The sequence below is a fragment of the Liolophura sinensis genome, chromosome 6 (genome assembly GCF_032854445.1).
Source record: "Liolophura sinensis isolate JHLJ2023 chromosome 6, CUHK_Ljap_v2, whole genome shotgun sequence".
In the NCBI taxonomy this organism is placed as follows: Eukaryota; Metazoa; Mollusca; class Polyplacophora; order Chitonida; family Chitonidae; genus Liolophura; species Liolophura sinensis.
This window is the reverse complement of record NC_088300.1, coordinates 64,735,311-64,761,192: the sequence shown is the minus strand read 5'-3', so window position 1 is coordinate 64,761,192 and position 25,882 is coordinate 64,735,311. Positions and strand designations below refer to the sequence as shown.

General features: G+C 39.4%; 2 protein-coding genes across 2 annotated transcripts; one reads left to right on the top strand and one right to left on the bottom strand.

Moving 5' to 3' along the window:
• Window positions 1–1,983: 1,983 nt before the first annotated feature.
• Window positions 1,984–18,312, bottom strand: LOC135468103 (tetratricopeptide repeat protein 8-like). Its single transcript, XM_064746166.1, has 11 exons — window positions 18,125–18,312; window positions 17,285–17,466; window positions 16,648–16,807; window positions 16,320–16,454; window positions 15,832–15,917; window positions 14,897–15,095; window positions 14,448–14,587; window positions 8,261–8,431; window positions 7,336–7,459; window positions 6,815–6,898; window positions 1,984–2,273 (listed from the first exon to the last, which is right to left on the bottom strand). The coding sequence occupies exons 1-11, from the start codon at window positions 18,224–18,226 to the stop codon at window positions 2,157–2,159; spliced, it is 1,500 nt and encodes a 499-aa protein (XP_064602236.1). The 5' UTR covers window positions 18,227–18,312; the 3' UTR covers window positions 1,984–2,156.
• Window positions 18,313–18,472: 160 nt separating this feature from the next.
• Window positions 18,473–24,615, top strand: LOC135466512 (uncharacterized). The gene is made up of 3 exons (XM_064744035.1): window positions 18,473–18,606; window positions 19,003–23,172; window positions 24,409–24,615. The coding sequence occupies exon 2, from the start codon at window positions 19,598–19,600 to the stop codon at window positions 21,341–21,343; it is 1,746 nt and encodes a 581-aa protein (XP_064600105.1). The 5' UTR covers window positions 18,473–18,606; window positions 19,003–19,597; the 3' UTR covers window positions 21,344–23,172; window positions 24,409–24,615.
• The last annotated feature ends 1,267 nt before the right edge of the window (window positions 24,616–25,882 follow it).

The following is a 25,882-nucleotide window of genomic DNA, read 5'->3' as shown; positions in this document are numbered from 1 at the left end:
AGAAAGTAAAACAGGTATACCAGTACAAAGTTAGATACAGTGCATACGCCTTTCTTGGACCTGGCAGAGTAGATTTATGAAGAATATCTGTCAACTTAGATCTCCAAATGAAGAGGACACATATGTTTCAAGTTGTAGATTTCTTTTTAATTACTTGTCTACATCCTGATTACAGGTATCATATTGGATTGGACCTACATGAGTATATTTCTTCTTCCTGTGGTTTGCACACATATTGTTTTCTAATGTTACGTTTTGTTACAAAGTGTTAACTACATGTATTTTTTGTCTGTGCACTATTACTTTCTTTACTGTAAATGTCATGTCTAACTTTTTAGTATGGATCAAGTTCATGTTGCAAGGCAAACGTTTTAACTCGTTTGAAATAAAGTACTGCCTGATTAACTGTACGCCTGTGCACTAGGACATGTCAGTGGTGTCAAGAAAGGAAAGTTTTATACCCTCAAATCTTATTCTTTACATGAAGTAAATCACCTAGTTTTCCAAAACCTCTCAGGTAAGGCTTCTCTGACTGGTTTCAGGTTGCGCAGTTGTCACAGTGTCCAGATGAAGTCAGGTGATGGACACCAGAACCAGATTGTTTATTTGATCAATGAGAAAAACCATACTCAAGAATTTTCCACTTTCACAGCATTTATTACTTTGACGTTTGGAGGAAACTGGGAGTGGATAGATAAATTATCGAACTTAGGCAACATTACTGACGATCTTCACCAGATGTTACACGCAGCCTTGCTCGCCATAATGGTGCTAGGCAAGTCATCTTCAACACACATTAAGACTGTATGAATATATTATACACATGCATGAGCAACGTCAACCAAGTCCCTAAAAAACACTGAGAGTGAAGGAATCTACAAACTCTCTCATGGTTAGGAGTTGCACATTTTACTCACTGAGCTACTTCCCCCATCTTGGTCAGGTTTATTGGTGGAACAAAAAAGTATCCATAGTAAATCACTGACCTATGCCATGTGCCTCCTGACAACAATATTTATTCATTTATTTAGCTGATTGGTGTTTAATGCCATACTCAAGAATATTTTACTTATATGACATTGGCCAGCATTATGGAGGTAGGAAACCGAGCAGAGCCCTGGGGAAACCCATGACCATCCGAATGTTGCTCTCCTGACAACCATATTTATTTATTTATTTATTTGATTGGCGTTTAACGCCGTACTCAAGAAAATTTCACTTTAATAAGACATTGGCCAGCACTATTATGGGAGGGAAACCCTTGACTATCTGCAGGTTGCTGCAGACCTTTCCACTTATGGCCGGAATGGAAGCCGGCATGAGCTGAACTTGAACTCACTTCTGACAAAAGGAAGGGAAATCAAGGTGACAAGCACTGATGTGTAGAGAAATCAAAGTGACCTGCACTGATCTGTAAAGGAAATCAAATTCACCAGCACTGATGTCTACAGGAATTCAATGTGACCAGCACTGATGTGTGGAAGAAATCAAAGTGACTAGTACTGAGGTCTAAAGGAAATCAAAGTGACCAGCACTGATGCGTGGAGGAATTCAAAGTGACCAGCACTGATGTGTAGAGGAAATCAAAGTGACCAGTACTGATGTCTAGAGGAAATCAAAGTGACCAGCTCTGATGTGTGGAGAAAGTCTAAGAAACCAAAGTGATGTGTAGAGGAAATCAAAGTGACCAGCACTGATGTGTAGAGGAAATCAAATTGACCAGCATTGATGTGTGGAGGAAATCAGTGACCAGCATTGACATGTACAGGAGATCAAAGTGACCAGCACTGATGTGTAGAGGAAATCAAAGTGACCAGCACTGATGTGTAGAGGAAATCAAAGTGACCAGTACTGACGTGTAGATGAAATCAAAGTGACCAGCACCGATGCATGGAGGAAATCAAAGTGACCAGCACTGATGTGTGGAAGAATGTACAGTTGTTGTGACACTTTGTCTGGAAACATTGAACATGGAAAACATAATTTGATAAATCATATTTATTGTATAGCACAGACGAAATATAAGTTTACAAATCCTGGTACATGAATAACACAGTTAGGAATCTTTTTGAAACTTTTTCATACAAAGCACTTTGATTTGTTTTGTACATGATACTGTATTAAATACTGGTGACATTTTCATTAGCCAACATCTATCACAGTAAGGAAAAATGTTCCCTCAGAGTGTTGAGAAGCTCCTTGGATTCGGCATGTTCTGGGAATGCATCCAGAGCTCTTTTGACAGCATTGAAACTACTCTGCAAGTCTCCAACCTGAAAAAAATCCAATAAAAGAGGTTTATTAAACAATAATAAATCATTTGCATTCCCCAAACGCAATATACTGCAATTCTTCAACCTTTTCACATGTTTGCAATGTGTTTATTCAAGCATATTCTGATGGCATTATTCTGGGTAGATTGATGAAATTATACTTTTTCTGAAGCTCTGAAATTATTCAATCCAACCAATGTATTTTTTTCTCCAAAATCAAATTATAAATGTGCATAAATTGCACTGAAAGTTGCTCTTTCATATGCAGAAAAGCTGATGGATAAGGGCACTCTTTATTTGTTACACAATGTTTGTAAAGTCCACTGCCATAATTTTCTTCACACATGCTGTACATATCTTACCACTGGTAGTAATTAGCAATTTTTTCCAAATTGATTCTGTAAATTTAACAGGTGTGACAAATGGATGATCTACTACCCTTTATAAGATATAAATGAATGGATCAAACTAAACTTTTGGAAAGGGCTCTATGTTGTTTAACAGTAGCTTGTATCACTTTTATTAACCTCAGAATGAATGTGGTTAAGACAGACAGTTTATTTCGTAATAACAAAAAGCTGAGACTAAAAAATACATGTTCTCTCATTGTTGGGGGTAAAGTTTAAGACAGACAATAAAGGCAAGCAATCCTTGCAAAAATTCTTTGTGGTGTGTAATCCAACCCCTTTCTGAAAAAAAAAAATAATAACCCAAAGTCGGTAGAAATTATTTTTTTCTTGGTGATGAAAAAGATATAGATTTTAAAGAAATTAACATTGAAAGAAAAAATAAATCCCCATAAAAACTTTAGAGGAGGAGCCCTTTTATTTTCAAGGGTTGGTTGGGTGATGCCCAATGAATATATTTTCAATGAAGTCCTCTGATGAAAAAGATGAAACTATCCCACACATCTCATAATTTCATCATTTTAGGAATTTTAAGGTAAATATACAACAGTTTCCTAAACAAAAAACTTGCACACACACAAAAAAAAACATTCCTCTGAAAAAAGAGGAAGAAATGTACCGCCCCAGAGAGATCCTGGGTGTGTATTATATGTACTAAGTGATGGACCTGATGGACCTGATGTGGCTGGTGCTTCACACAGAGAGGATCAATACTCCCCAAGTCTGTCCTCACAGCCTGACAAGTGTGACACACTAATCACTCATAACAACTCCCTCCCAACCCCCACAATCTCTCTCCAGGAGAGGTGTAAGCCTATACATCTGCTAAGATCAGGAAATGACCATGTATCAACTTTCTGATGGGTGACAGAGTCTAAAACACTGGGTGAGGGTGGGGGTTACTATGACATGGCTTCTTAATGACAAATGGAAGTGCTGAGGATTTGTCCTTCTAGTGTTGCAGATTAGAATTGGACGTTTAAGGTTTGACATCTAAGTAAACTCTTGTGGTCTGTGGATTGATTCCTTTGACCTTTCTTGTGTGGTGTCAAACCACAAACCATAAGCCAAACAGATCTGATAACTAAAACTCCCAGCCACTTTATAGACAGTTTTACACAAACAACACATACCAGTGTGAAATTCAAGAGGGGAGAAAAAGCAACATTAGAATACAGGAACACATTTAAGTGACACTTAACTTCAATAGCCATGAAACAAAAGTGGGCAAAACCAAGAATGGTTTAAATTATCACTCTGACAGATCTGAAGTTAATTTTTATCTGTTTAAAATGAAAAAAAAGCATTAAAATGTTTTCCTTTGATTGCATGTGACTTTGATTGCATAGTAAAAATGGTCAACTGGACAAATGCATACATGGCTTACATTTTCCATATTTCTGCACACATTTTCACGATTTTTTTAGTGATGTTTTCAACCTATAACCTTATAAAATAAAATATAAAATATAACCTCACATAAGAGATATTTTTGAACACTTTTGCTCCTTGTCATCCGACACGACTTTAAGGTATTTTTTTAAGGTTTCCCTCTAAAACTTGAGTGAATCACATAAATACAATGTGTTTTAATGCACCTCATTTCCTTTATTTTTTCTTTTCCCCCTCTTTACTATTTTATTCAATTCTGAATCTGAATTTGATTCTTTCCATGTGAGAACATTTAAGAAGTAGACATAAACACATGAAATGTATTTACTGCAAGACTTAACTTCATCACGCCGAGGCCGTGTGAAAATTCTGGTGCCAGTTGGACAAGTAAGTAGAGGAATCTAGGGTAATGCCAACAGGCTGATGGCCAAATCATATGTTACGTAATACAAAACCTCAACCCTTCGAATGAGGAGGTTTGAAAAAACATGGTGGCCCTGGGAAATCCATCCATATTCAGCTAAATGTTTCTCGCTCTACAACACTTATTTAGGCTGTCTGGGTTGTGATTCATACTTTATTAAATACATCAGTAAGCCCTGGATAATGTCAAGTAACCATCAGCATACTAACACATCCCTATAACACAGACACAATGAAGCCTTCAAACTTTGATGCAGTCAGTATACGTCCGGCCAAACAGTCACTGCAGGTGAGCCGGTGAAATGACTGTGGACATGGTGGAACTCAAGAGTTGGTAGCCATATCCACAGATTTATTTATTTATTTATTTATTTGATTGGTGTTTTACTCAAGAATATTCCATATCCACAGACCACAACAACAGATGATGAAGGCTATCAATGGTAAATGGTGCTGGAATGCTTGAAACCTGCTACATGTGTGCCAGCTGCATGGCACTCTTCAAGATCTGTTACGGATTCCTGTAAAATTTGATTTTCAGACTAAACTCCATGGTTTATAATGCTAAAAAACACATTTCTTGGATTTCTTTACCATTAGATTCTTATATACCCCCCTCGATGAAGATTGATGGGGAGGGGTATACTGGAATAACTCTGTTTGTGTGTCTGTCTCTCTGTTTGAATGTCTACAGACACAATTTTAATCATGCATCTCCTCCCAAATTTCAATAAAACTTAGCAAACATCTTCCCTATCATCTATACCTGTGCATGCTTAAGTTTAGCTACAATCGGTTAATTATTTTCACAATTACTCCCATTCAGGTATTTACTGCAATAATGGATTTTCATATACACTGTATTCTCTTCTGATTGCTACATTTCTCCATTCCAACTAGATGTACCAGTAGTGCTACAAATTCACACCATGAATGGCCTATGAAACAACCTATTTACATCCTGTCATTTCTTTAAAGGTTTTCTTAGTCTTCTTTTATTTTTGGAAACATTAAGGGATGAAAGGGGGGTATTTCAGACATCCAGATTCCAGATATAAACTAAACATGTGACCAATTTCATTCTTCCAACGAGAAATGGTATACGTAATTATGAGTCATAATTTGTGCTATACAGAGTGGGCATAAAAAAATGGGCCGTACTTTGACACTCAATATCTCCGAAACCCTCTTATATCAGCTTTTAAAATTTACACACTCAAAAGCCATTATGTCCCAAGTGTACGGACCAAATTTCAATTTCATCCTTTAAGATTTCTGTTCATGGGACCAAAATCAAAACAGAGTCAAAAACTCATGTTCCGTGATCAATTCCTTGTGCGCCGCAGAGAAAACCATCTTGATTCAGCAAAACATGTGCCTATCTGGCGGAAGGGTTTCTCTGACACTAGAGCCAGGCAACTTATCCGCACTTTATTGACGCATGTCACACAGGTGCAGCATGCGCTCTACTCATGACACTTGACAGATGATGCAATGTGGGTCACTGGAAAGTGCGTTTTTCAGGCTATGTTTTCATTTTAACCCTGTGTACAGACTACTCAAGCTATAACCTTGAAAATTGGTCAGTATATCAACAAAATCCTGCCATTTGAATATCTTAAGTGTGAAAGGGTTTGAACAAAGGATAATGGAGCAATGCAGCATCAAAGTACGGCCCATTTTTTTATGCCCACCCGATATACGCTATATGCACCAAGTTCATCTGCACCCCTCAAGTATCCAAACAGGTTGAAGAATTCCAGTGCACCACATGTGGGGTTTATCAAATCATACAGATGTAGATTACGTAAGCATATCTCACCAAAAAAATAGATGTTTAAAATTATGCATACCCAAACCTTATCCATTCCCTTAACAAAATATCTACCATGTACAATCACAGATACAGAAATTCTAGACCAGGATAATGTCAAAATGAATGTTATTCTAAGAGGCCTAAATGCATTGGTCTGTTGGATTAGTGGACTGCCCTTAACCCTCAATAGCTGTATCATAAAGCATTAGTGTTCACGACTGGTCATGAAAATGATGGGCACAGGGTTCTGGTGCCCACTTGCCCCTTTTAAAAAAGAGCGTTAGATCTGTTCCACTTGATGGAGTGATGAAAAACACAGGGGAAAAGAAGAAGAATATATGGATAATATATAGAAGAAAAAATAGCAACACACTTCAACAGATATCTTAGAGAGCAAAGAAAATATTAACGAAAGCAATGACAGAACAATTATCATGTGCACATTTGAGGGTGCTTATCTGTATAGTCAAACAGCTTTGTCCATAAAAATGACAAGTACAAACCTGGTCAGACAATGCTCCAAAGTTGTAGTGTGGCTCAAACATGTGAGGGGCAAGGGTAAAGGCCGCTTGGAAGAATGCCCGCGCCTGAAATATATATGCGGACTCATGAAACATACATGTGGACTCATGGAACAAACAGGAAACAGATTTCAATGCTGTGACAACTGAAAACTTCAATCATGAAGAAACAATAAATATAGTATACTGGTAATTGACAAGGTGCGATGCCTCCAAATATGAAAAGCAGCAAATCACATCGCGACTTTATATGATATTTTCAAAACTTATCACGCTTCTGTACTACATTTTGTACACAAGGGTGACTAGTTGGTGAAAAAATTTAAGTGAGTTTTTTTAATAGGTACTTTGCTGAACTACACATACTACACTAATGAATCAATGTGTCGAATTCAATATCAGGTACCCCTGTGACATGGCCTTTAAGGGCTGGGTGTCCCTGGACACCAAATCATACAAATGGCAAACCACACACAGGTGGTACTATTGGCATTTAAACTCACCAGTTCTATGTGTCCTTTCCTCATCTCCAGAACACCAAGGTTGTTGTAAGCTTCAGCGTGATCATTGTTACAGGAGAGAGCCAGGCGGAAACATTGATAGGCCAGGCTCATATCCCCGATACCCCTGTTGTAAAGAACATACACAAAGAATGACTGCAACACTAGAATATGTGTTATATCTCACAAAAACTGTGAAAAGCAACTGTACAAAAGCATATATTCCCAGAAAATTAACATTTTTTTAATGTGCTTGGTAACACAGGTTCTTACAAACTTGATGCAAATCTTTAATAACAGACGATGTCAAGTTTATATCCTTTACTTAAGGGTACAATGTATTAATTACACTTCAAAAGTACAGCATTTGTTTGGTCTTGCAGATTGAATGATGTGAACTTAATCACTTTGGGTTTGAAATGTCATTCAAATAGCACAAGGTCCCAGAGCTAAGATGACATAACACTATATTCTTAACAAGAGCAACAACTTGCCAAATTTGGTTGGGATAGACAAAAACTCCTCCTGCGACAACTCTCACTAACAGGGGTGTTTCCATTTCAAACTCTTTTATTGCTGAAGGTGAAATAAGTCCTACTGCACCATGAGAAACGTAAGTGAACTATTTCTGATTACATTTAATACAGCATGAGTGATAAAGTTATCTAGGATGGACACACCAAGGAGAAAATTGAGGAGCCGAATGTTTGTGAACTTAAGAAATCTCTGAAGAAAAGAGATGTCATTTGTGCCTTTGGAACATGACCAGACTGGTCATCAGTAAATTCATGTCAACTAAAGTTTACAAACATTTTCAACACGTAACATGACAGAGGAGACAATGATAGGATTGTTTTTCCTTCTAGTAACAAAAGAGTTCATTCTCAAAACTCCCCTATTAGTTCCTAAACAGGTATAAATACTGACCAGTGCAACAAGACCCACGTTATACCAGATGTCAGCCAGTGTTTGATCATCAGCCAATGACAGCGCTCTCTCAAAGCAGGTTAAGGTCATATCATATTGCTGGGCATAAAAACAGCACAGTCCCAAGTTGTTAAACAGCTCAGCATTATAAAGTCCCATCTGTAGGAGACGTCTGAAACATACAGTAAAATTTCCATAACAAAAATATTTTAACGCAGCATTAAAACAGCCGCAACTGCATGTATTTGCAAAAGTTCATTTGAATATTATCCAAACATAAAGTTTTCTGACAATATTTTCATCAACATAACCCAGTCAGCTTTTATAAACAGAACTACTAGTAATTGCCACACGAGATACAGCAAATATCTCAATTCTTGTGATACTGTTAATATAAAATCATTTTAAAGCAAAAGACAACATAAAACAGTCTTCATTATACTTATGTCTTTTCCTTTCAACATTTTAAGACAATAACATTTGAGCAAAAAGATTAAAATGGCCCTATGATGAGTGCCAAATTTCTAACAAGTCGCCAGGGTATGTTAGGTGTTTGGGGGGAGCATTTAAGATTGGGATTAATAATCACAGCATAAATGCAAGGATTGTCCCGCCCTTGAGGCTCCAGGATACTACAGACCAGCTTACCAATGGAGACGTGCAAATGGCGCAGGAGTTTCAACAAAATGTTTGTGTTTTGTACTAATGAGAATAATTAACCCACTATGATGTGTTTGAATATATATAGGTAATGTCATAATTGTTATCAATGACCCATTCAGACAAATAATATTCATGTATTCATCAGTTCTGTTATAGCTGTAAACTGAAATGGCTTTCACACATTTTTTCATATTTTTCCGGTCCACTTTTTTTCCTCACCAACATTTCTTTTGACTGTCCCACTAACAGACTGGTGAAATCATAATTATCTATTATAATGAGAGAAAAAAAAAGAATCTTGTGATGAATGGTATGTTTATCTGATGGAATTTGTTTGCATACTTTATAAGCCTTCATTCTATCAAGACAAAAAGCTATTAACAAATGATTAACAGCAAACATTATAACTAATACTGAAGTTAGTAATTTAGATGCCATGGCTGCAGGCAGGCAGTACATTATCACACCTACAGTGTACACAGCCTATCCACTTTAACCTATACATGATACACAGAGACACCCAAACCTCAGGAAATGAGATTGTGCTTGACTATTGGTGATTTTGTTACTAATCCCTAATCACAGTTGGTCCCACACGGTATAGGGTGGCCAGAACTACTGGCTGATGTATTTCCGAATTTCCATGAATATGGTATTTGCCGAGAGCCCAAAGTCTAGCCACTAATCCTAAACCTTGGCTGAGGTGACCAACATTAGGCTGTGAGTGGGAATAATTTCTGGTTCTGCTGGCTGGTTTCCTGTACAAATGGACAATTACAGCCATCAAGGGCCACTTAGTCGTGGCTAAAACACAGAGCTTGGGTAATTAGAGCAATCTGACTGAGATCAATCACGGCAATGGCACATAGGCCACCAATCCACATTCTCCAGGCCACTTACATGCCCTGCCAGGGTTAACAAACAGAGTAATGACAGGGTGGGAGAGAAGAGTCTGTCACCCACACACTCTACTTTACCACCCAGGTGCTAAGCTGCATGTTCACGTACACTAAAATTATGTTTTGGTACTGTTAGTGGTTCTATGACTGCATCAGTGAAAGCTTAAATGATTTGTTTATGATAGCCAAGGAACTTAACTGTTGCAGAGCTAATGCAAACATTTCACATCAGTTTTGAGTACATGTCTGGCTTTTTTTTTTTAACTCACACAGTCAATGTTTATCTATTAGTGCATGAAATAGCTGCACAAAATGGAATGCTGAAGTAAAAAAATATTTTGCTATTTAAATTCAGCAAGTTTTCTGAAACTCTTTACCAATATACAATGATGTAAGAAAGAAATAACAGCAATTAATATGTATAAAATCTGCTGAACTTATGTCAGGTGAGCTTCAAATTAACTTTGTGAATAATTAGGTGGAATTATAACAGAACTTTAACATGACAGCATGGTTAGAACTGCTAATTGACTAATTAATGATGGGTTCAACAAGTCCTTCGACTTTTTTTAATAAAGCAAAAATGAAAAAAAAAATAGGTTTTACTCAGAGCAAATAGACCCTTTGAATCTTGAATCACATTTCAGTACATCTTTTGAGTTATAATATTAGAGAGCACAAAACCACCAAAAGGCAAAACTTCATCTGATGTCTAAATATTTTGGGCAACTTGACTTTTCTGGAAAAGTTCTGGGTTGTGTGTCCACCTGTACATCAAATGTGCAAAAGTTCCAACATCTCCACCCCAACCCACCTCCCCAATGCACCACCCCACCTCCCCCTACCCCAATCCTCAGATCTTCGGAGATGTTTTTAAATTCTGAAAAAAATTCCACTAGGCAGTAGATTGGAAAAAATTGCCCTCAACATGATATTTTCTCTTGAAAATAATTGACGTGGTGTAAATCTGTTGTAAAATTTACAATATCTCATTTTGGGATGCGTGTTGCCCTTGTATGAAGTTTGACAATAATTCTGTTAGTACATTTCACATAGAGAAAATGGAGGCCTTAACAAAAATTCATAACCACAAATTCATCAGTATTCAATAAACATCAAATATGGTGAATTTACAATATTCTCATCCAGTCTCCATCAATTATGTTTTTGAAGGGATAATGACTGATTCCTCAAGTCGAGTCATACATACAGGACATGTTTTTGGCCACTTAAAAAACTTGAGAAGGCCACCAAAATATAAAACATACTCCTGTAAATTGTAATTCAGAACTAAACAAGTACAAGATGGTGGTTATTCCTCATTTCCAGTGATGTGCAAGAACGATATATGATGAAGGATGGACAAGGGTGGTAATCACATGTATACATGTAGACATGTGCATGTATTTGAGCACAAACTGAAAATGAAGATTACAAGAAAAGACAATAAATAATTCAGTTTTACTTGTTTAAGAAGAGGGGTGAAAACAGATCTAATCTCCCACAACATTTTTGTTCTGACACATTAAATCACTTTTAATTTGGAATTCTTACAAACTGCGGGATACTCCATGTTAGAAAAACCAGAAATATGATGTCATGTCACTTCATGTCAATGTACCTCAAGCTCGTATGGCTAAAAGGTTTGGGTGACGTCAATGAAAACAGTGGCAATCTCGGATAATAGAAATAACTCACACACGATTGGTTAAAACTAAAAACATGGCAGCATTTTCGATTCTCTCAATGTGCGCGTTATCCAATGTTATCCAATATCACAAAAATAAACAGGTATGTTCTTTCCACTTTATGTCAGAAACTGTAACTATGCATTGATACATTTGGTCTAGTGTTGTCTTTTAAGTCTGACACTAAATGTTCATTTGGCACATCAGCAAGCAAAGCAACTTTCTTATTTTCAGTGAAAGAGAATGTGTTTAACAGTGACACAAAATTAAGGGAAATAACTCTGCAATCAACATGACAAAGTCAAGCATCTAGAGTGAAGGCCCTTGAAGCACGTATGTTGGATAATGACAGTTACGCCAAAAGCTAGCCACATCACTACCCTGTGAATTACATACGTATCAAGTATCCTTATTGTGCCTCACATAAATTTAATGCAACATGGAGTAAAAGTATTTAGGCAACATAAAAATAATGCGAAAGATAACCAAAAAAAAAAAAAAAAAAAAACAGAGCAAAATCAGTGAAATACTGTCTGCAGTGCTAAAAAAAAAGCCTGGAAATATCTCAAGATTTGTTAATTGGAAACATCGTTACTGAATACATCTTTATGTAAAAGTAACACAGGATAAATATAAACATTGGTTTATAGTCCAAATGGGTAAAATTAACATTTACAAAAAAACACTAATCAGCCGTAGCAGTCTCTGATTTGGTGACACCCCAAACGATTTTCAGTGCATGATGTCACAAGTCAAAAGTAGACCAACTGATAGCAGATTGGCCCAAGGCGAAAATTCCATACTTTGAAGCCTTATTATTATTTCACAGGTACGTCAAATTGTTCGGGGAGAGTTCTTATATGTAATACAGTGTTATTATAGATATAGAAATAATGACAATCATTAATGTTGACCTTTATTCAACCATGCAGCAGAGTTGCCAGGTTAGTTGTAGTGCAGCAATGTCAGATCAAATACATGTACGTTCACATAACTGATGATGTCAACAGGTATAACAAAGATGAAGTGGCCATTCTAACACAAAATATTACTTTACACAGCTGTTAATAAAAATGTTATTAATTTTTAATCTTGTGAATCTTAAATAGTATCGTTATGATGACAAAGTGATATCCACTTTTGTCACTGGACATTGCAGGTTCACGGCTGACTGAGACTTCTGGCAGAGCCCTAAACATGACAAAACATCAGATCAGGATGTAACCTACCAAGTCAGTGAAATAACAAAAAAATACTCAAGAAAATCAGTGTTTAGTTCCACCTTGCGAACACCAGATCCTGTGAGACAGTACAGATTCACTCCAACAGCTTCTCTGAGTCTCAAGGGACATAACTCATGCAGTGATACTACTCTGGGACCCAAGGGGCACAACAATGTCATCGTACGGTTACAACTAAGGATAATCAGAGTTTCTTTAGATGACACCTAAAGAATGGTTTATTTGGCCAGTGTGCTTCCATTAAAAACACAGTACTGTAAAATAGTCAACTCAGAATTATATAAATTTATATGGAATTATAAAAACGACAAAGTTAAAAGATGTGTGATGTTTAAGGATATGGGAGGTCTGAATTCTCTGGGTTTTATATTAATGAATAATCCACTAAAGTTCTGCTTTATGATCAAATTGTTTGGAACACTAAACTCATTTTGAAAGGAGGAAAATCTATTTATGATGCATTCTGGTGAGAAGCTGAAATTGTGTATATCAGAGATTTGTTTGACGAAACTGGCACTTTTAAACCGTTGAATTTACTTGGTCAGCAGTATCCCAGTAACACACATGTACAACATCTATAAAACTTCAAAAACTCTGGAAACTGCTATTTTGAAAAATGTTTCACATCACCCTTTTGTTGCCGGTAAAAGACAAAACTTAAATTTTGATATGATGTACATCCAAGACAGAATGGACAGTGATAAAATAACAACTAAATTCATGTTAAAACTTCTTTTAGATCACATTTCTGTAGGAACAGCTATTAAATGATCAAAAAATTTGGCTTTTATCTCATGAAAATGGTGTAAATAACAAAGTGAAATCAATGCAATACAAGATTTTGGGTTTACCAGCAACCTGCGGATGGTCGTGGGTTTCCCCCGGGCTCTGCTCGGTTTCCTCCCACCATAATGCTGGCCGCCATCATATAAGTGAAATATTCTTGAGTACGGCAAAAAAAACCCCAATCAAATAAATCAATACAACATTTTGCTCTCTATTTATCCATGCAATAAGTATCTGGTCAGAGTGATGGTCAATGAGTACCTGTGACTGGTGTGATCAGTAAGATACGATTGAACATATTTTAATTACATGTCCTTAGAAAGGCAGATTTTGGCATTTATTCGGGAAATGCCTGTTCATGTTTAAAGACTGAGATAAAATTAAATACTTCACAGAAACTTCTGGGATATTTCGAGGATCTGCATAACAAAGAAGTTAACTTTTTTGTATTACATGCAAAGTATTATATATATGTATGTCACATTATGAAAAACAAGTGTCTCTTTCTTCTGTTTCACATTGTACATTCATAACGAAATATCAACTTTATTACGAGGTATCAAAAAGAGTAAATTTGATTACTTGAAGGCATTCCAGGTTCAGTTATAGCGTGCTGTTTTAGATCTAACTCTACATTAATATTATCTTCAGTCCACACAGACACAGTCCATCATCCTTCTGAAAATATTGTTCATCATGACAAATCAAAAATGATGCCACTGACAAATCATCAGTGCTGAACCTGATTAGTGTTTCGGTACAACTGTAATATTGGAACATTATACACATATATAGATACAGCAAGACTGTAACAAAAATGTTCCGAAACTAGATAAACTAATCTACAATGTACCCTGTAACCCAGGCCAGGTGGGTAACTGAAAAAATAAAAGGTTATCACAGTTTCTCACCTGTAGAACTTGAGTGCCACTTCCGGTTGGTCTGTGTAGAAATGGTTTGTGGCTATACAAGCTATGGCTTCCACATGCATGTTATCATGGTGTAATACATCCCTGTACAACTTCACAGCCTTGTCCATCTCATTCATGCCCTGCAGATGTAAAATTACACCAACTCTTTTATATGGAACCTGGTGATTTTTCACAAAGCCGTGCACGTACATTTCCTTGCAATTTTGTTGTTTTTGTTGATGTAAGGACATTTAATAGGATTTAATAATTTTTGTTTTTGTTTTTGAAGTTTACTGTTGCTGATTTGACAAGGTTAATACACAACCACTTATCTTGGGAGACAAATGGAACAGAATCAAGGCTGGTATTTCACGTTCCAAACATAACCCAACTTAAGATTCAACCACACTCACCCACATACAAAATTCAACAACAAAAGCTTCGCTTACCTCGTAAATCCTGGCAATGCCACTGATGAGGGCAGTCTCCCCTGGGAACTTCTCCAGCCCCTGACTGAAGATCTCTATGGCTGTCAAAGGCTGGTCCAGTTTCACATAGACTTTACACAGGTACAAGTAGGTGTCTACCATGTCCTGCTGTTTCACAGCTGATTTCAGCTGCTTCTCAGCTTCCCTGTACATCCCAAGTCTGCAAACAGTTTAACAGGTTATGGTAAATGACAAACCATAGTTTCACAAGTTTCGCTCATGACTAAGCTGCACATTTTGTCTGATTCTAAGAGTGTCATTGACCTTGGAAAGGTATTTTGAGGTCTGTTTGGAAGGTTAATATGATAGCATACTGGAAAAATGTATGCATCAGTACCAAATATACGATTTTATGGAATTTATTTAGTTTTAAAAAAGCGGCAAAATTTTCGGTCATTTATCATAACGCAGGTGTCATGGTCAGGGTTTTGTAAATGAAAGGCAAAGGGAGGTGGATCAAGGTTTATGTACATGTATGTTTACATTTTCCTCAGATGTTCCTAATATACAAGTATAGTGTAATCCCTTTTTAGAAAAGGTACAAATGACTTCTCAGGTAAAAAGTTTTTTGGTGCTTCCACTTCTGCTCTGAATCAGTACACACACCACAAATAACACCAGGGGCCAGTTTCATGAAGCTCGCTGATGGCCTCAATGTCACATTTCCCTCTTGGAATGTCACAGCTTCAGTATTTCAAAATCTCCTCATTCAAACGTGAGGAATAGGTAGAATAATTGGAAAGTCAAATACATCATGAATCACGATGCCACTTTAGCTAGGTAAGAATGATTTTAAATGATTATTAAAACATCAGTCTAGTAGTTGAAGGATGTTTCAAAACTCACTGCACATAATCAAATCTACTTTACAGCTACAACTGATTCAGGCCTTTTACCTGTAATAACACTTGGCCAGCTGTACCTTCCACCACCAGTCCTTAAACCCACATGCCTCTGTTGACAACGCTGCCAACTCTAAACTCTGCAGGAAAAAATGATACTTGAGAGATAATGCAGCTCATTAATCTTGATAGTGCAAGCATTTACTTTTTTAAACCACAAAATACAAAAATTGGTGTACCTGATGTAGGGCAGCATGTATCATAATATGCCAACTTTATTATATGGCAAGCATATTTTTAAATGGACATTTCTAAACTAACGAAAATACCATGTAAAATGGTGGTGTGCTAAACAAAATCATCAGGATGCCAGACTTTTAATGACATTATAATTCATCTGATATTTCTGATTGTAATTACTTATTTCTTCAGGAACTTTTCAATAAGAACAGCGATGATTATAAACCTCTCAACACCAAGAATTATACTACATGTATACCATTTCAATCCAAGACATCTTAATGTGTACACACTTCACTTACATTTCTGACATCATTTTCATGATGGAAAATGTACTCAAACAGACTCTTGGCCAGATTAGGTCTTGCTGCATACTTCGAAAAGTTGAGCCTGGATAAATTAATGAAAGGCCCATCTGGAGATGACAACATCGAAGCCTGAAACAGATTTCACAAAGAGCATGTGAGCAATACCTATAAAACAATTTCAGACCTTTTTTTGAGACAGGAAAAGAATTAATTTGTGTCAACCAAACAAACATAATTCACATTGTACAAGTAGTTATTGTGCAAGTAAGAATGTCTCTCAAAGCAAACACTAAATAATGTACACCAGGTGTATATTACTTACTGTTCCCAACCTGACAAATCTGCCTGAGGCACTGGTGACAGGTCTAGCAGTGTGGGCAGTTCGTGGGGTTCTGATGGCTTGCTCCATGGTGCCCGGTCTCCCAGACTGAGTCCCCGGACGCACAAACCCACTCAATGGTCGGCCAGATTGAGACATGGGTCTGTGAGAAATTAACACATTGAAAATCAGCACATGGGTCATTAAAAATACACTTTCATTCTCAAGCACTTTACAACAGGTACTATTTCAATTGTTTGTTTCTTTGCGATAGTTTATAAACAAAACCACACCTTCCAGTTTAATACATATATGTGTTTAAGTATACACTATACAGATGTAATTAAAGAGGATATTATACATAATTACAGAGTGAATACCATGAATAAAGAGTGAAAGATGGAAATGAGAATGAAAGATAGACAAGTACCAAAAGATATGACAATTTAAGACATAATGACATGTACTACAGATGAAAGATTCCAGATAGTGTTTTTTTTTTACTTGGCATAAATTATCAGTTAGTGTGACTTCAATAGATATGTGAAAAAACAAAACAAAAAAAACACAAGCTTTCATCTTTATATCAAATAACAAAATAAATAAGTAACCAAACAAACGAAAATCATCCTTGTCCTACCTGATGCCCTGACTTGGGGCGCCTTGGCCTGTCCCAGGCTTCTTCAATGAGGTCCCAGGTCTGGCCACTGAAGCTATAGCATTATCATCCATCAACATTTCAGCGATTCCTTCTTCCTCTACATCCACTTCATCTACATAAACTTCCTCAGTAAGCGCCTGGGTCTTTAAGGTCCATGCTGCCTTTAGTTCAAAAGAAGATAACAAAATCAACCTGACAATTTTTTTCATGATAATCCAGATTTAAAAAAAAAACAAGTGACAAAATTAAAAGAAAGCATCATTTTTGTAAGACAATGATCATACACTTATACTTGCTTCAGTTCTATATCTAGCATGCTATAGTCAGAGGAAGGTTGACAAAGTCAATGTGACTTGTACACATGGCACCTTATGTTGACCACCTATTGATATCTTCTATGCTGCTCTCTTTTTACCTACAATAAGTGTTAACCTAAATGATTTTCTTTGAGAAACAGGCTATCATATAATGCATGTTACTTAGCATAAAACTCATTCAAATATATTTAATACATGTCCGAAAATAACTTTCCACAATCAAACTTTATTAAGCTGAGTGTAAATAATTTATATTTAATATCTGACATGTAAGGCCACATGTTGCCTTAGGGTGAAAAAAGCCAGTTCAGAGTCTCAATGGCTGTTCCATCAAATGACCTTTATGATGATGTTAAAGTCACGGCAACGATTGCAAGCCCTGACTAAATCCACATTTTATCCTCTATCCTAACACGGCTGGTGAAGCCTCGGATGAACAGTGGATGTTACTGTCACCATGGACACTTTGATGCTGTTGTTGTTACTGTGTGACGTCTCATACCTGGTCATAAGGATTTTTCTCCAACAGCTGAGAGCAGAGGTCTATACACTGTTCGAATTTCTTTCGTCTGTAGAAGCTGTAAGCTAAAAACAGTGGATCCATAATTCAAAATGTTTGCAGTTGCCGTCACGAAGTTTCTCTAACACGATCGCCTTCTCAAAGTGGTGGTATGTGACACCCTGTACCCAAGTACTTGTTCCAGGCAAATAGTGTTATGCATCGTGATTTGATGCCCGCTGTCATATGGGAACAAGATCAGACTGACGCGACCTCTATAGGCCGTCCGGTAGGAGTGCGTTTGGTGGTTTAACCCGACCGGAGTATATCCTAGTCGAAGAGTTGAAATGGTTGACAGATACTTGAGAAAGCCACTTCTGTATTATGTTTGCCAAGCATGTAGATCATATAAAGCGCAAACACCGTCGCTCACGTACTGCAGAAGGCGCGAACTGCAGTTTACAGCAGCTCAACGTCGAAGGGAGGTAAGTATGTGCGTCGTCACCTTGCTGAGTGGCACCTTCGCCAGCAAAGTGACACAGATACGACACTCTACATTGATGTATCATACCTTGGTTCGAGAATATGACTGAGTGCAGGCATTAGGGAGTTCTGTGTAAACCCCCAGGTCAGATCTGCCCAAATCTCCAGGCCAGATCTGCCCTGGGTGTTCACCAGTAAGCTAGTCACATCAGTAACCAAGCCTTATGCTTGTGGGGGAGTGCCCATGGCCTGAGAGGGGGTGGGAGGTCACATGACCTCCACACCCCAGCCTTGCCATGCGGCCCTTTGTTTTAGCCCCATTCCCTCCAAGACAGCCGAGCAGTCAAGACGTGTTTTACCAAGATCACAGCCAGTCTTCATTCATACATTTCACCCAGGTGCTGTACCGTCTTGACTGCCAGACGTTACCCTCTAGGCTGCTTCTCCTTGTGAGCCCCTCGGCGGGAACACTATCCAAACTCGGAAGGAAGGAAGGAAGGGAAAGGAACATATTTACAGATCTCCTACTTTTATACTGATTACCTCTGTCTAACATAATAAATTCTCAGGCTGTGGCACATGTGAAAACCCACCAGAGCATTTGCGTTCTTTGTCCAGCATATATTTAACACTTGTTTCCCCAAAAGCCAGTCACGTGTCCACCCGACAACGTAAGATAGTCTCGCAGGTGATTCAACCGCAGACAAACAGGTCTTACATTTGGCGCCCGAAATGGGACAATCGTGATTGCGCTTTGGTGTTATTAAATATTGCTGAGACACTTTCATGACAGAGAAGCAGTGACCTCTTGCCACACTACGTCACCCTGTAGTAACAGCTGTTCACATCCATTTCATGTGATCTACAGTCTGTCAGTCTTCTTGTTCACAGCTACCTCCAGCAGTAAATCATATAGTGACACTCTCGTTGAGCTCGCACTGAAGTGATTAACTGTCTCTTTCCACCCTGACAAGCTTCACCAAGCCACATATCATGGCTGGTATTGAGCAGGGCACTTTGGAAAAACTGATGAAGTCTAGACATATAGACTGCTCAAAGTCAGTGGCCTTAACTGACCTGCCTGAAGACACGAGAGAGGCTGACATTAAGGAGAGAGTGGAGGAGCTCTATGGTACGACGTCTAAAGTCATACATGTTCCTGGAGTGGTTCCCACCTTCTTGGTGGAATTTGCCAGCCAGGATACTATGCTTAGGGTGGGTCATGCCATGCTGTTTAGGGAAAAGGAGGTCACAGTCAATCAACTACCCCTTCCACACCCATTGGTGGAAAACATTTCAGCCAGTGGCCAGCCTGGATCGGTTGACAAAGGAGGCATCTCTAAATATGTCCAGGAGGAACTAGCAAAACAAAAATCTTGGATCTCTAGAGATGTCCAGGAGGAACTAGCAAAACAAAAATCTTGGATCTCTAGAGATGTCCAGGAGGAACTAGCAAAACAAAAATCTGGGATGCTGGACTTACTTCAGCGAAATAATGAACTGCTCATGAGGCAGATCACTGAGCTAATGAAGAATGCTTGTTTGGTTGCCTCTAGTGAGAAAGCCCCTGTGATGCCTAATATCCAGCCAACAACACCTACCCCACCTGTAGTGGCTGATGGCCAGCCATTAGCATCTGCCCCAACTCCTGCCCCTGAGGTATTACGGCAGAAGACCTCATATGTGACAGCAGCCCATGTTCACTCAGCAGCTGCCACACCAGTTGATCAACATACAAGTTCGGCACATAGCCCAATGCAAGCCCCTCAAGGGAGTCAGCAAATGCCCATCTTTTGGGAAAGGCCAAGCCCCCACTTTTACCGAGTGAAGCCATTCTCTGGAACCTACCCGGTGAAGAGTGGGGAAAGTTCTCTCGAAGAATGGTGCCAACAAATGCGCATAATTCAGGATGACCAGACGCTGACTGCATCATCCAAACGTCAGCGGTTGATGAGCAGTTTGCTGTCACCAGCCCTTGATATGGTGCTAGGTCTTGGGGAGAACAAGCAGCCAGACGAAATGATCTCTTACCTGAGACGGTTGTACAGAGGAAAAAAAGATGATGTCCTCACTTGGAAGCAATTCTTTTCTCTGACACCGACTCCCAGTGAGTTACCATCGGAGTACCTGATACGGCTTGAAGTCGAGCTGCAGAAGCTCAGACTAAGCAAGCCCATGTCTCAGACTGAAGTCGATCAAACTCGACTTACACAGTTCCGCACGACCAATCGGAACCCAAACGTGTACAGCATTTTGAATGCACGCTTTCAAACTGGTGCATCTCCATCACTCCCGGAACTCATGGATGCAGTAAGGGATGTAGAAAAAGACGATGTGGTATTTCCCACCCAGGCAAAAGCCCGGAATCATGTACACAATACCTCTGAGACAGTGGAGTCTGGTAGTTCCGAACTCCACGACTTAAAGGCTGACATACAGAAGATCTTTTCCCTTGTAAGTCAGACTCACTCCCTTACCAAACAACCTGATCAGGACCATCTGGTGAGAAACAAGGAGCAGGAGCCCAAGAAAAATGGTCAGAAGACAACTAAATTTTGCAGGTTCTGTCACAACTGCGGACAGTGGGATCACAGCAGACCCAGGTGCCGAAATTCTCCAAATCAGGCTTTGGTGTGGCAACGCACCAAGGAGGGAGATGACTTTTACACACAAATTCGCCAAACTAAGTCAAACTCCACCTCTGCGGATTTAAACTCCGAGGGGTCTCTGAGGCATTAAAAGGACAATCAGAGACCCGGGCTTCCTCAAACCGTCCTACAGCAATCCGCAACAAGGGCTATTATGACAAAAGGGCACATGCCATTAAACTTGAGTGTGGTGACAGAGTACTTGTGCGTAATGTTGGAGTCAGGGGGAAACACAAAATTGCAGATCGGTGGAGACCTGGCATCTTTGTGGTGGAGAGGCAACACTCAGATCTCCCAGTCTATGTAGTCAGACCAGAAATTGGAGACAAGACATCCAAAACCTACCACCGTAACCTTTTACTCCCGATAGGCTCTCTGCCTCTAGAAATCGATGAGGAAGATGCACCATCCGCACCAGAGAGACCGGTAACACGCTCAAAACCTCGGCTAACTGCTCAACAAGATGAAGCAGAAGACCACACAGACTTCAGCGATGAGGACAGATGGTACTGTGCGACGCTTTCGGATGCAGGGGGACATGTTGTGGAGCCAATTACAGGCCCAGAACAAGACACCGCACCGTCAGCAGTCAATTCACGGCCATTAAATCCGAACTGCCCAGAGTTTGTCCCACGGCAGCCGTTCCACCTACGACCTGATCAAGTCAATGAAGCATTGGAAAATCCTCCAGTGGAAACCCTCGTGGCAGATCAGCAAGGTGAAGTGGATAGTACTCCTGTGGCAGACAATGTGGACTCTGAACCAGCGATGCCCACGACGGTGCAGACATCCTCAACTGATGACACCAGTCCCAGACGAGCCCCCAATGAGATGGACGAGGACATCCCTCTACCCGTGGAGACCACGTCGCGGGACTCCATAAGACGCTCCGAACGCCAGAAGCAACCTCCCCGAAGGTTCACTTATGATCCATACGGGGTTGCCTACAGCAAGTATATGGTCTGGGTATAACCTGAGCAAACTCTCACATGGGTGCTTTGAGCAGGGTAACCCAGTCCTTTTTGTTACTTTTTGTAGAATTTTGGGTAATAATGGATATCGCTCTTGATAAAGTACAGAATTTTGACATTACCCCTTTTCTTTCTGTCTGGTGATAAGTACCATTCCTTTTCCATTTAAAACTTCTAAAATTTTAAATATGCTCTGTATAGTGCACTACGCATGATTTTTAAGAAATATGTAGGACCATTGGTAGGCAATATTGGCATGCTTTGTTCTTTTTTATCTGGCTCGCTTTTCTTATGTTACAGGTCAATATGGAAGCATTACTGCTAGAGATCCAGTCCCTGAAAGCTGAGCTCATCAACGTCCAACTGGAGCGTGATGTACTCCGGAGAGAGCGAGATGAAGCCAGAGCTTGCCTAGTAAGGACACTAAAGGACATCTTCAGGAAGAGAGACAGTCCACAGCCCACAGGGGACAGAGATGGCGCATCATCCCTTGCGGACGCCACAAGGCTGTCGAGCCCCTCGACGGTGGACGACAGGCCTGGCGAACCCCCGGCTGGTATGCCCAGTATGGTTCATATGTCATGTAGCCCCTCGACGGCGGCGCATGCATCTGATCCCTCTACTGAGGTGACCAAGCCCATCAAGGCACGGAACGTTGCTGTCACACCCAACCTGAATACCGGGAAAGAGAGCCGACTGTACATTGCGCTCAGTCATCAGGCCAACACCCAGAAGGACAGGCAAAAGAAGAACTGTCCAAACCTATGGCTGGCCCTTGGAATGAAAAGGAGGGCCACCGTACCTACTCTCCAGGAAGCAAAGCGAGTGCGTGTGACGCTGGCACAAGACAGGGACTCTAGCAGTGATTCTCTGGATACCAGGGACAATAACAGAAATCATCACTTTTAAAGTGTTCTGTCCATGAAGTACCACAGGGGTATCTACTTGGGTGAGTGGACAAGTGCTTTGACTTGGTAGCGCGCACTTGACTTCTTGGCTGAGTGGACCACGTCGCTCTAGTTGGAGGCTTCCCGTGTCCTTTTTAGGGGGGGAGAGTGTAAACCCCCAGGTCAGATCTGCCCTGGGTGTTCACCAGTAAGCTAGTCACATCAGTAACCAAGCCTTATGCTTGTGGGGGAGTGCCCATGGCCTGAGAGGGGGTGGGAGGTCACATGACCTCCACACCCCAGCCTTGCCATGAGGCCCTTTGTTTTAGCCCCATTCCCTCCAAGACAGCCGAGCAGTCAAGACGTGTTTTACCAAGATCACAGCCAGTCTTCATTCATACATTTCACCCAGGTGCTGTACCGTCTTGACTGCCAGACGTTACCCTCTAGGCTGCTTCTCCTTGTGAGCCCCTCGGCGGGAACACTATCCAAACTCGGAAGGAAGGAAGGAAGGGAAAGGAACATATTTACAGATCTCCTACTTTTATACTGATTACCTCTGTCTAACATAATAAATTCTCAGGCTGTGGCACGTGTGAAAACCCACCAGAGCATTTGCGTTCTTTGTCCAGCATATATTTAACACTTGTTTCCCCAAAAGCCAGTCACGTGTCCACCCAACAACGTAAGATAGTCTCGCAGGTGATTCAACCGCAGACAAACAGGTCTTACATCTGCACAAAACCTATGTCCTCGCTAACTAAAGTCACTAATAGAATGAATGGATGAATAAATGAATGGGCTCAAAGGACAAAGTGTTGAGGTGATAGACGTAAAATTGTTATATGTATGTAAAAAAAGTAGATATATTCTGTAGGCCTATGCCTACTTCCAGGGTGAAATAAATTAATCAGAGGTTGATCAGACGTTAGGTTTGGCAAAATTTTCTTCAACTAAGATTGGACAGTCTCACACTAAAATCATGATAAATGTAAACTGGTCTTGTATAGACTTATACGACCTGGCCTGTTTATTGTAGTATGATAGTGTGCATAGGTGGGCAGTGTAACTTACCTACCACGTACCGGTACCTGCAATGATATGATTCATCCCATCATATGGCCTAAGACAGATATTAGAGATCTTTAGTTGAAAGTTACAAGTTGTAACTTATAACTTCAAACTTGAATTAGTTTACCTGTTCTTGTTACAAATTGAACTTTTAACTTTTAAGTAAAGGTCTCTATTAAGAGTAAATTGGAACTTTATATTTAACTTAGCTGCACTCTCTATTGTAGGAAAAGCCAAAGTTAATTCCTGATCCACCCTTAAACCCAAGGTCTGATTGGATAGGACCTCCTCACCCAATATCAAACATCCGACCCTACAAGTTTTATATCCCTGACGATGAGACAGACTGGCAGAGAGAATTTCGACTCCGAAGGGAAGACACCAGAAAATGGAATCATGAGTTTTGGCTGGAACACAACAACAGTTTCTTCAAAGTAATGGACTTTAGATGCTAGCCTATACAAACATCAGTCAACTTCTGGCCATTTTTTTGTGGTAGCACATTCCAAAATTTTTTTTGTTAGGCCTGAAAGATGTATATTGAAGATTTTAACCCGTTTGAATAAGTACTTTGTAGTGTCTTTTGACAATTAAGCCAGAAGAAAGAAGTTTTACTTTCAAGTTCTGGTTCAGCTAAAACGGTTCAACTAAAACGGCTATTAATTAATGTATGCTAGTGTGCTTGATTTCCATTTTACCACCTAAATGATTCTGCTTTAAACTTCACAGAAAAAAAATGAATTCGTTAAGAGAATACTAGAGGAGAAAAGACAGAATGGTGAAAAGGATGAGACGACAACAACATTATCACCAGAAGAGATGTCTGAATTTTACAGGAAGTTTTTGGATGATAAATATAAGATACACATGCAATATAACAAGTAAGGAAAGTATAATTGACATCAGTATTTAATTATTTATCTACATTGTTGTTTAATGCCATACAGAAACTTTTTGCTGGTTTATTGATGGATAAAATTGTACCCAAAGGATATAAAATCCCCTCCAAAATCAAAGTTAGAACTTGAGACCTCATTTAATCAAGAGCTGATTGGCTGCGATAAGATCAGTACTTAATGTATTTATTAATTTGATTGGTGTTTTATGCCGTACTGAAGAATATTTCAGTTATATGACAGCGGTCAGCATTATGGTGGGAGAAACCCACAACCACCTGCGGGCTGCTGCAAACCTTCTCATGTATGGCTGGAGAGGAAGCCAGCACGAGCTGGACTTGAACTCACATTGACCGCATTGGTAAGAGGCTCCTGGGTCATTAGAATGCGCTAGCGCGCTAACCACCTGAGCCATGGAGACCCCCACGTAATTAATGTAAACTTGTATTGATAGTCACTTCACTTAATTAAACTCCTTAATTGCCTGGCTCAGATAGAAAGTGCTGGCTCTTTACAACTATCTGGCCCTTGATCAGTGGGGTGGCGTGTTTGAACTCAGCTCTCGCTGTTTCAGTCTCGGCGTAAGAGGTATGCAGCAAAGGTCTGTGGTTTCCTCCAACCCTAAACATGACTGCCATCTTGAAGGCAAACAATTCTTGATTCTCAGTGAATCCTTAATTGTCTACTTGATCTGTGGTTAAGTGGATTTTTTTTCTTATATTTATTTATTTGCTTGATTGGTGTTTTAAGCCATAATAAAGAATATTATACTTACCCTATGGTGGCCAGCATTATGGTGGGAGGA